This window comes from Piliocolobus tephrosceles, chromosome 4 (genome assembly GCF_002776525.5).
Source record: "Piliocolobus tephrosceles isolate RC106 chromosome 4, ASM277652v3, whole genome shotgun sequence".
Classification (NCBI taxonomy): Eukaryota; Metazoa; Chordata; class Mammalia; order Primates; family Cercopithecidae; genus Piliocolobus; species Piliocolobus tephrosceles.
The window spans coordinates 110,127,051-110,139,387 of NC_045437.1; the positions used below are offsets into that span (position 1 = coordinate 110,127,051).

At 46.3% G+C, this 12,337-nt stretch overlaps 1 protein-coding gene and 1 pseudogene across 2 annotated transcripts; one reads left to right on the forward strand and one right to left on the reverse strand.

Moving 5' to 3' along the window:
- The first annotated feature begins 397 nt into the window (after window positions 1–397).
- Window positions 398–1,345, forward strand: LOC111527317 (olfactory receptor 2V1). The gene has a single exon (XM_023193549.1). It carries the CDS (start codon window positions 398–400, stop codon window positions 1,343–1,345), a length of 948 nt encoding a protein of 315 aa, XP_023049317.1.
- Window positions 1,346–9,205: 7,860 nt separating this feature from the next.
- On the reverse strand, window positions 9,206–11,806 carry LOC111532183 (annotated as a pseudogene). The gene has a single exon (XR_002728476.1). The product of XR_002728476.1 is annotated as a protein O-mannosyl-transferase TMTC4 pseudogene (transcript).
- Window positions 11,807–12,337: the final 531 nt, after the last annotated feature.

Below are 12,337 nucleotides of genomic sequence, written 5' to 3' on the forward strand. Positions count from 1 at the left end.
ACGTCTCCATAATCTTTCCTTTTTGTAACACATGTAAATGATCTCTTGGGCATGAAATAGTCCAAGGCCTGTTAGAGACAGTGGACTAAACCCATGTGACCCCAGCTATGTGGAAAGCCTGGGCTTTGCTGGCTGGAGGAGAATTGTCCAACAGTCCTGGGGCACATGAAATGATCCCCTTTCTACCCTCTGGGTTTCGACATGCACGAATAACCATGTGGAGTCCAATTTCAGAGCTGGCAGAGGTCCTGTCACCTGTGTCACAGGAATACGAGAGTGTCCTCCTGCATGTCTCAGAGCATATGCTGTTGAACTGAAGAATTTGGAGCACAATAGAGACACGTCCCTCAATCTCATAATTTCTCTGTGTTCTCAGGTGACGGTGAGCGACTAAGCCATGGGAAGATGGGCGAACCAATCATACACAGATGGCTTCATCCTCGTGGGCATCTTTTCCCACAGCCAGACTGACCTTGTCCTCTTCTCTGCAGTTATGGTGGTCTTCACAGTGGCCCTCTGTGGGAACGTCCTCCTCATCTTCCTCATCTACATGGACCCTCAACTTCACACCCCCATGTACTTCTTCCTCAGCCAGCTCTCCCTCATGGACCTCATGTTGGTCTGTAACGTTGTGCCAAAGATGGCAGCCAACTTCCTGTCTGGCAGGAAGTCCATCTCCTTTGTGGGCTGTGGCATACAAATTGGCTTTTTTGTCTCTCTTGTGGGATCTGAGGGGCTCTTGCTGGGACTCATGGCTTACGACCGCTATGTGGCCATTAGCCACCCACTTCACTATCCCATCCTCATGAATCAGAAGGTCTGTCTCCAGATTATTGGGAGCTCCTGGGCCTTTGGGATAATCGATGGAGTGATTCAGATGGTGGCAGCCATGAGCTTACCTTACTGTGGCTCGAGGAATGTGGATCACTTCTTCTGTGAGGTGCAAGCTTTACTGAAGCTGGCCTGTGTAGACACTTCCCTTTTTGACACCCTCCTCTTTGCTTGCTGTGTTTTCATGCTTCTCCTTCCCTTCTCCATCATCGTGGCCTCCTTTGCTTGCATTCTAGGGGCTGTGCTGCGAATGCGCTCTGCTCAGACCTGGAAAAAGGCTCTGGCCACCTGTTCCTCCCACCTGACAGCTGTCACCGTCTTCTATGGCGCAGCCATGTTCATGTACCTGAGGCCCAGGCGCTACAGGCCCCCCAGCCATGACAAGGTGGCCTCTATCTTCTACACGGTCCTTACTCCCATGCTCAACCCCCTCATTTACAGCTTGAGGAACCAGGAGGTGATGGGGGCACTGAGGAAGGCGCTGAACCACTGCAGGATTGGCAGCCAGCACTGAACCCCAGAGTCTGGTGCCTGCTGTGCCACTTCTTGCCTGTGTCACATTGCTAAGTCACTCAATCTTTGTGAGTGTCTGCTGCCATTCTCCTGTTGATGGTCACTGCCTGGTTTATAGGTTTTGGCCATTGTAAGAAAAGCCACTATGAACATTCCTGTACCAAAAAGAAAAAGAAAAAAGAAAAAAAGAAAAGAATCATGACACCCACACTCTGAGGGATTTTGTAAAGATCACGATGTGTCAATCCAAAGCTCCATGAAGAAGCAATGCCTTGCTATTATTGTCATTGTGGATTGTTTATAACCTCCTTGGACTAAATTTACTCCATTTTTTATTTTCTTTATTTTATTTTTTGTGTGTTTCTGCTATTTAATGCTATATTTCTTAATTCTTGGTAATAGCTGTCTTATTGGATGCGTGCTAAGTTCTAGGTTCCTGTTCCTTTTCTCTTCTTTCTAAATTATTTAATTGATGACTTAAGCTAACAAATGTGGATATCTTAAGTGGAAACTTTCTAAATGGCAGAAATTGAGTCCATATAACTCTCTTGGACAGTTATTTGCCTTTTTCTGTGTTCAATTAGAGGCTTTATAAAACCTCCTTTAAGTAATAAAAATAAATCCCTGCAGTTTAGTAGTTATCCTCGTGGGGGGAATATCTTGCTTTTTGTGTGTTATGAAAGGAAAATATCTTGGGCCCCCAAAATCACTAGGATACAGGCAAAACTCAAGCTGGGAACTGCTCAGGGCAAACCTGCTTCCCATTCTATTCAAAGTCATCCCTCTGCTCCCTGAGACAGATGCATCTTCTGATGGCCTCCTTTGGAGAGGCTCATCAGAAACTCATAGAATGCAACCACTTGTCTCCCACCTACCTGTGACCTGGAAGCCCCCTCCCTGCTTTGAGTTGTCCCCGCCTTTCTGGACGGAACCAGTGTATTTCTTACATATATTGACTGATGTCTCATGTCTCCCCAAAATATATAAAACCAAGCTGTGCCCCGACCACCTTGGGCATGTGTCGTCAGGACCTCCTGAGGCTGTGTCATGGGCGCGTCCTCCACCTTCGCAAAATAAACTTTCTAGATAAACTGACACCTGTCTCAAATGTTGGGGTTCACAGTATATTAACAGTACCAGACCCTTTGCCTTATAAATAGTAATTGCTCAATAAAACATTGTTGAATGAATGCAAGAAGAGAGCATCAAGTGAGGTAATATAAACAGAAGCATTTAAAAACTTGACCCTGTTCACATGTCAAGTTTGCTGTGGCAGCTGTGATTCATTATAGTACCTCAAGTTCTTTAACAGTTTAAAACTCTCTCTCTCTAGGAGGATGACGACTGGAAGAGAAATAAGGAGAGAAACTGAGTCATTATTTTGAAACTTGTGTATCAGTCAGGGTCCATTTAGGAACAAAATCACATCAGTTATTTTAACAGAAAGTTTAATGTAAATAATTGCTGGCCAGGCGCGGTGGTTCATGCCTGTAATCCCAGCACATTGGGAGGCTGAGGTGGGAGGATCACAAGGTCAGGAGATCGAGACCATCCTGGCTAACACAGTGAAACCCTGTCTCTACTAAAAATCCAAACATTAGCGGGGCATGGTGGTGGCACCTGTAGTCCCAGCTACTCACGAGGCTGAGGCAGGAGAATGGCAGGAACCTGGGAGGCAGAGCTTGCAGTGAGACCAGATCGCACCACTGCACTCCAGCCTGGGCAACAGAGCGAGACTCCATCTCAAAAAAAAAGAGAAAAGAAAAGAAGAATTACTAGCCAGGCATGGTGGCTCACACCTGTAATGCCAGCCCTTTGAGAAGCTGAGGCAGGGGGATTACTTGAGGCCAGGAGTGCAAGACCAGCCTGGTCCTAGCTACTGTAGTCCGAGCTAAGGAGGCTAAGGAGGGAGGACGGCTTGAGCCCAGGAGTTCAAGGCTACAGTAAGGCAGGGCTGCGCCACTGACTGCACTCCAGCCTGGGTGACAGCGAGACCCCATGTCTAAAAAACACAAAAATTAAATAAAATTGCTAACCAGATACTGGAGAAATGAATGGCCAAAACAAGAACACTAGGGATCCTTGGAGCTCAAACATCTGGAGGCAAGCAGTGACCACGGCGTTCCGAGCTCAGCAGAGACCCTGGAGAGGCATCTCCCGGGCCTTGGAGGGCTGCCTGGCCCTGCCCTGTGGTACCTCCGGAGCACAGGGGAGAAGAAGCAGCGTCCAAAGCTGGGACCAGGCTTCCCAGGAGCAGCTGCTGTGTGGTTGCTGCTGACACTCTGGGTGTTCAGAGGAGGGCCTCAGGTCCCAGCTGCGGAAGTGTGGGGGCCAGTCGGCTGGTGCTTGTTTTCCTAAGGGCAGGATGAGACGAGTGCCTGAAGTGTGAAAGCAAAATCTGCAAAGTGGAGCCAACTTCCAGGATGAAGAAACATTGCTGGGACGATTTGGACAGGAGAACACAGGACGTCATGAGGACTGGTTTCTTTCCCCTCTTGCTGGCTGACAGCCTCCTTCTAATGCCCCTCCTGGCAGAGCCTGACGGGGTCCTGACAGCAAAGCAGCCCTAGCATCACAACTCAGAGGACAGGAGTGTGGGCTGGGGGCTGAGGCAATTGCTTAAAAACCAGTGCAGGGCCCTCCCGTGGCCATTCAGTGTCCACACAGCATTTCACTCACATCTGAACTTCCATTAAACAGCAGGGACATTTTGCTTTTCCTAAGAACGTGTTGGTGTCCACACAACGCTGGCCTTCAGCAGCCATAGCACTGCCTGTGGGCACTGTCATCCCTCATGTACAGTCACGATCTTGACTGAATGGCAGCCTCCACCACTGGGGTGTGTAAAATGATAAGAGGATGGAGAGAGGACAAATTAGCTTCCACAAAGGGACATACACACCCCCCAACATGGCAATTGATCATGAAGACATCATTGGAATTTAGAACCTTCTTCTTCATTTTTGATTCCCTGTGTCCTTTGCCCCCACCTTTCCAGGGTCTGGTTTCTGAACTGACACTGTGAAAGAGCTGGTGTCGTAATGAGAACACCTGCTTCCGGGCAACGGAATAACACAGGACCTGTCAGCTCCACAGATATCAGCCCGTCACTGCCCTTCTTCTGCTAGAAAAGAAGTTCCTTGATCAGAAGCGATGCTATGCAGAATACTCTGGGGTATCTGAGGCATTCTGCACGTAGATGGCAGAGCTGTCAGATGTGCGTGGGCAGGGAAGGCAAATTCAAATCTAGAAATGGTGTCTATTGCAGTGAGGTCAAATGGCCATGCCGTTCATGACAAAAGGGATCCGATCTAAAAACCTGCTTCTAGGAGGCTGGTAGCAAAAGGAAAGGTGCCATGTTGGGGCCCAGAATGAGTTTCTGCTGATGGAAGACTGGCCACTCAGTGGTGGTGGTAACCAGGTGGGCTTGGTGAGGGTACATCCGTGTTGGTGCACCTACACATAACCTCTGTCCCTACAACTGTGACCACGTTGCCCACACTCCATCGAGCAAGCTTCCCAGCTGTTCCACAAAACGCAATGTTCTGTGGAATGTGAAGTTGGTTAAGATCTCTGTAGATTATATTATGCAGGAGGAGAAATGATGGAGTTCTGAGGCAAGATTGTTGAGATGCACTGTTGTGGCCCTGGAATGTACACAGCCACTTTTTGTGGTCCTTGCAACTTCTTACAGAGAAAAAATACTTTTTCATGTCAATAAGTGCATATTAGGGCCAGGCGCGGTGGCTCACGTCTGTAATCCCAGTACTTTGGAAAGGCCAAAGCAGGTGAATCACTTAAGATCAGGAGTTCGAGACCAGCCTGGCCAATATGGTGAAACCCCATCTCTACTAAAAATGCAAAAATAACCGGGCATGGTGGTGGCAGGTGCCTGTAATCCCAGCTATTCCGGAGGCTGAGGCAGGTGAATTGCTTGAACCCAGAAGGCGGAGGTTGCAGTGAGCAGACAGGTGCATCTCAAAAACAAACAAACAAACAAAAAACTGAATATTAGGTATAAAAGGCTATGCCGATTTGTTCCACTAAGGATGAGCACGTCTGTAACAGCCACTGTGGTTCGAGTCACCATCTGATTAACTGCACAATAATGCACAATAATTTTCCATCTGGATGACCCATGGGTGACAATTAATTTTAGAATTATCTTTAAATGAATATATACGTCAGTCTTCTCAACCTTCACCCAGATGCACCTGTGATCACCTACTAGAGCAACCATGCATAGGAGAAGAAAAAATATTCAAAGCTTTTAGGAATTAAAATTATTCTCTATTGACTTTTTCAAAAAAAGACCACCTGGAGAACCTGTTGATCAAACAAGGCCAAGTTTATTCCTTTGCAGTAAAGGTAAACACCACCATGACCACATTTTAGCAGTATTTCAGAAGTGGAAGATCAAGGGTAGATGTGTAGGAGTGTTAGGATCTGGATTTGAGAAGCTGGAAGTGGCTTGGTGGGCATGAGATGTGAGGAGTCTTAATCAGAAAACAGTTGCCTGATAAGCAGTATTCCGGTTTTGTGCCACCGCACTCCAGCCTGGGTAACAAAGCATGACCCTGTCTCAAAAACAGACAAACAAATTACAGGATTACAGGTGTGAGCCATCCTACCCAGCTGAAACTTAAAATATTTTAATTTTTACAGATTGGGTCTCTGTCTGTTGCCCAGGCTGGAATGCAGTGGTGCAGTCATAGCTCTCTGCAGCATCAAACTCCTGGGGTCCAGCGATCCTCTCACCTCCACCTTCCAAGTAGCTGGGATTACAGGCATGAACTACCATGCCTAGCTTAAAGCAATTTTTCATATTCACACAGGCAGGAAACTGACCTACCTGATTGGAATGAAGATTTGTCACATGTATGATGCAAAATCTCCCCATCAGTTGAATGAACAACTTGATGGGAAAAGATTTGGTAAGGAAGTTGGGGAAAAAAAAAAAAACTGGCCTGTGCATATTTTAAACCATTATTGTAGAAAATTTCAAGCACACACAAAAGGGAAGCAAGTATCACAAAGTCCCATGTCGCCTCACACGCAAAAGCTTCCCGGTTCAAAACCAGGCAGAAACGGCTCCTTCCACTTTTTCCTTCATTACTTCGAATTTATGACATTAGGGATTAGAACATCCCACTGCTATCTCCACCTGGTTACAGAGGCGCAAGGAGAAAAAGGCATCTACACCATTGCCTTCCCACATCAAGCATCAGCACCTTTGAAGAACTCAGCCCACCTCACTTGCTGTGGACACTGCACAGATGACCTCGGCACAGAGCCCGTCCACTCCACAGCTGCAGGCTGCCAGATGGAATCCCGGACCTGCTCTGCGACTGCAGGTGAGCAGGGACCTTAGAGATCATCTCGTTCACCCTCTCATTTTGTTGACGTGAAACAGGCTCAGGGATGGGAGTGGCTGGCCTGTGGTCAGAGAGCAGGTCCCTAAACTGTGCCCAGGACCCAGTTGGCACAGCCTCCAGGCCCAGGCAGCACTGGAACTGAATCCAAATGGATTTCCAAAGGGCAGAGGCAGAGCTAACCTGGTTGCTTCTCCTGGATTCATTGGAACAACCAGCTAAGCAGCCCCAGAAGATCACTTCCTTCCACCTTCTGCCTAAAATGCCACAGGATGGTCCCACTTGTGAAAGCCTCTAGAGTCTCCCTTTGCCTTCTGGACTCTGCCTCGCTACTCAGCTGGAGTCCTGAGGCCTGAAAGACCTTGCTAGTGCTGAACTGTGTCCCCCTGAAAATTCATATGTTAGAGCTCCAACCCCTAGGACCTCAAAATGTGACTGTATTTGGAGATAGGGTCTTTAAAGAGGTGATTATACCAAAATGAGGTCACTAGGGTGGGCCCAAATCCAATTTGACTGGTGTCCTTATAAGAGGAAATTTGGACAGAGCCATTCCACAAGAGGAACCGGGACGTCCAGGGGTTGTGAAACTCAAACCCTCAGAGCCAGCGGAGGAGCTGACTGGCCCAGGCGGCCCCTGCAGAGGGCCCGGACACTCAACACCACAACCCTCCTGCAGCCCCATGCGCTCACTAACAGAAGCTTTACTCTCCTTAGATTATAAAAGACAGCTGTAGAAAATAAAAGCCAGTGCCCCATCTCCTCAAACACCAGGACTTTCCACATCACACAACACAGCAGCACACACTGTGTGCCTCCTGTAGACACACAGTTGGGGGGATGTGCCGTGTTGACAATAAACTGGATCTTATGATGGGTCCTCATTTCGTTTCTGTAAAACACACTTTTTGTTTTTTTTAAAACCCATCTATTGGCAAGGTCTCCATTCCAGCAGTTTTGGGTTGAATGACTTCCATCACGCCCCTCCCAGCTTCAGTCTTGCGGTGGCTGCTCACCTCCTTCATTTATTTGGCATCTCCTTAAATTTACTCTTATCTGTATTAGTTATATAACTACTTTAGCTTAATTACAAGCAACACTAGCAAGAACTTCAAGTTTCAAGGTGCAAGTTACCTGCCCTCCAAGGCTGCATTAAAGCGTTACCTAAACATTAAGCATGCTCTGGGTCACAGGGATCACTTTGCACAATGCAACTGTCACCTGAGCTGTTCCCTGGGAAACACTAACTGCCTCGTTGCTGTGTTTGGGGGTGTTTTTTTATGTCCTAGCATTCCGTAACAGCTTTACTGGGGCACAGTTTAATACAAAACAATCTGCTGATTGTAAGTCTACAGCTCAGTGGTTTTTAGTCACTGTACACAGTTCTGCAACCAGCACAAAACTCCACTGTTAAAACAGTTCCTTTGCCAGAAAAATGTCCTGCACGCCCATCTGCAGCCAGCCCTGCTCTTGGCCTCCAGCCTAGACAACCTGCTTTCTGTCTGTACTGATCTACCTTTTCTGTAAATTTCATATAAACTCCACTCATAGAAATGATGTGAGTGGAATTGCTATGTTGTAAGTTTCACTTTGCTACACCAAAAGGTTAAACAGGGATACTACACAACCCATGAACTCCACTCCTTGGTATATACTCAAGAGAACTGAAAACGTGTTTATGTGAAGAATTGTACTCAAAATGTTTATGGTATTGTCGTTCATGATAGCCAAAAAGTGGAAACAACATAAATGTCCATCAATTCATGAATGGATAAACCAAATGTGTATTGAGGAGGCCTCGTTGTCTGGGGTAATACTTGAGGTCCGTTGTCTCATGGTCATGGAGATCAAGGATGTGAACACACACAGAGTGAGATGAAAAGCAGAAGTTTTGTTTTGTTTCTGAGATGGAGTCTCACTCTGTCGCCCAGGCTGGAATGCAGTGGTGTGATCTCAGCTCACTGCAACCTCTGCCTCCCAGGTTTGACAATTCTCCTGCCTCAGCCTCCCAAGTAACTGGGATTACAGGCATGTGCCACCACACCCGGTGAGTTTTTGTATTTTTAATCGTGATGGGTTTCACCATGTTGGCCAGGCTGGTCTCGAACTCCTGCCCGTCTCGGCCTCCCAAAGTGCTGAGATTACAAGTGTGAGCCACCACACCTGGCCAAGAGCAGAAGTTTAATAGGAGAAAGAAAGATAACTCTCTGCTACAGAGAGGGGCCTCAGAAAAATGGGTTGTGGCTCCACAGTGAAATGCAGGGGGAGCTATTGAGGAGCTGGTGAGGAGGCAGTGTCTGATCTACATGGAGCAAGACAAACTGATTGGACCAGGCATGCCATTTGCATAAGCCATGAATCTCTGGCAGTCCCCACCCTAATCTTTTACTATCAGATGGGTTCTCTGCCTGAGCTGCGCCATGTTGCCCGTTTCTTTTTTTCTTTTCTTTTTTTTTTTTTTTTTTTGCTAGTTTGTAATAATTTTACTGCATAAGAAATTACAGAGATGGTGTAAATCATTAGGTCAACAGCGCACAGAGAAGAACAAAACAAAAACACGGTTTGGATCAAATAAAAAACAGCCAGAACAACTCAATTCTTAAAAATACCACAAATTCCTCGAATGTGGCTCCATTGGAGAGAAAATTTTGCATTTTCTGGATAGAATAATGTCTATAGTTTCATTAAGCAAAATGGAAAACGGCTTTTCAGTTAAAAACACTAAAAAGCAACTTACACAGATGTGTTGCCCTCTTCACCTTGGATGTAACAAAAATAAAGATGTGAGGCTGCCTGCCCTTGCCTAAAGCATGGCTTGAACTTTCTGTTGATAGTAATCATTTATGTAAAATATTACATTATATAACCTCCTATGTATTGAAATTGCACAAGTCAGAGCATTCAAAAACTACTGCAAGAATCCATTTCTTCCTATCGGGAAAAGCAAATAGATGTGCTACATGTTAAAATTTCCATTCCTCATTCGATTATTTGTCCTATTCCAAACATAAAAATACAAATAAATATTTCCTTACAAGCGAAGTTCACAGTATGTTGTTTTAAAAAAAAAAGAGAGATAAAAAAAACAAGAATCTTCATTTGCTTTGTCATTAAATAAAAATGCTAACATATAGACACGTTCAATGTTTATACAAAGTGTAGGAGTCAGTCTATCCTTTCTTGGTCATAATTGAAGTTTAATAGGGCTGGTCCATACCTGACAAGGCTCAGATCCCAAATGTACGTTCAATTCTACTAAAAGTTGCTCAAGATAATTTTTTCTCTTTTTCTGTTTAATTAAAAAAGACAATTTTGGAATTTTAGAATTACATTTGAGTTGTCTGAAAAAATACAATTTCAATGAAAAATCATATCAAGCATTCAAGAATATATTGCTAGTGCTATAATCTTTTGGCATATCTTTGTTTTCATAGAAAAAATCAATAAAATAATATGTCTAAGACTTTCAAATGGTTAAATGTAACCACATATTATTAATGATATGCCACACACACACTCAAACTCAAAACATGAAGGAAAAAGGATCAGACGTCTTTCTTCTGCATTTGTTCTAGCTTTCTTCTTAGCAGATCGTAATTCTTCTTAGTTCCTGATGCCGTGGGGTCAAGCTGCAAGGAGATTTCACAGTGTTTCTTGGCCAAGTCTAGGTGTCCCCAGCGTGATAAGGCAGAGCCACGTTACTACGGTAACTTGCAGACTCTGGATTTGCTTTCATTGCCTCGAGGAACAGAGCTTCAGATTCCTTGTATTTCTGGGATTTCCCCAGCAGTTTGCCAACGAGAACATGACAGAGGGATCATTAGCTATTAATTCCAGTGCCTCTCTTCCAACTGCTTCAGCTTGAGCTACATTACCTGTATTTTCGAGCAGTGTAATCAATGTTGTTCCAGGCCAGGCTGCGCTCTGGTTTCAGCTCCGGGCCACGCATTCAAGGCATCCACGTGGCGACTGAGATCAGCATACAGAGCCCGAGGCTGTAGCAACAATCTGGGCGGTTCCTTCCGTGTTTAATTGCCCTCCGGTAACTTCGCTCTGCGGCTTCCAACCGTTTCAGGCTGTTCTGCAGGATGCCTAGATCCGTCCACGCAGCAGCAAAGTCTGGCTGTATTTGAACAGCCAAAGAAGGCAGCTCCTCAGCTTCCTGTAGCTCGTGCCTTTCTTTTAAGCTGTTTCCAAGATTATTCATGGCATGAACATACTTGGGAATTCATCTTACAGCTCCCCAGTGGCATCTGATGGCGGCTGTCTGGTTGCCTTTATCAGCCAGGTTGTTGCCAGTGTTGTGGGGAACCTCAGCACTGAGGACACACAGACTGGGCCTTCCGCAAAGCTGCTCCTCACTCCGCCCCTGGCCGCTGCGCACCTCAGCACCTTAGCACATCGCTAAGAACAGGTTCCTTGCGGAGAGAAACGGGATAACGAGCAATCCCAGGCCCAGAGTAAGGATCCTTCTCTTGTGGCCATGTTCAGAGCACGGGGCGTGGCATGTTAGGCCGATGAGGCAGAACCGGAGTGCTGGTTCTGTAGCAGGTGCAATCACCCTCCAGTCGCTGACGGACTTGATGAGGGGGATGCAGCCCATTGACCCATCAAAACACAGTCGCCAGGGACACAGCCGCAGCTGGGCGTTTAATGAATAGCAGTAATTGTAGTTTATGGCCCTCACCGGCAGGCTGTCGGCAAAGGATGCCGGGTTGTCCACCTCGGTGAAGGCCAGCGGGCCGTGCCTATGATCCTCCAGGGCATGTGGAGCATCCCAGCCCCTCGGGAGGTGAGCAAGGGTCACTCTGAAGAGGTGGTCCCCGTTCCTGAGCTCCAAGTTCTCTAATGACTTGTCTTACGTAGTCCCTTCTGGACAATTTCCAGAACATTGAATTCACCTGTCACCAAGATGTCAAATACCGCGTTCAAACCCAGCACGGTGATCCCTAGCTCTTTGCACAGCACGGCCACTGCTCCCAGAAAGACAGCAGCACCCAGAAGGTGGAAGAATGTGCTCCCTCCCTGTTACTTTCTCTAAATGCTTTACAGTAGCCAAGGAAAGACAACAAGAACAACAGTATGTTGCCCATTTCTTTATTACTGTACATGTGGAAAGGAAAAAGGGAAGATGGAGCCTCTGTGTGGGCCATGTCTGGCCCTTTTCCATTGGCACGGCTGCCAGCGTTCCCCATGCAACCTTCCAGCTGGCTTCTCTCTGTTTCAAGCTCCGTTTTTCAGGCTGCTTTTTGTTAGAAAAGAAATGATTTTGGAGGCTGCTTTTTGTTAGAAGGGAAATTCTGCCGAGAATGCTTTTGCCCTTACTATCCGCCTAAATAATTTCTTTCTACCTGTTGTATCAGTATATTCACACAATGCAATTTTTTTTTTTTTTTTTTTTTTTTTTTTTTTTTTTTTTTTTTGGGAGAAGGCCCCACTCTGTTGCCCAGGCTGGAATTCAGTGGTGGACTCACAGTTCACTGCAACCTTAAACTCGTGGGCTCAATATTCTTCCCACCTCAGCCTCCCAAGTAGCTGGGACCACAAGTGGGAGCCACCACACATGGCTGTTTTTTAAATTTGTTCATAGATGCAGTGTCCTCCGCCCTGCCCCACCCCGCCCG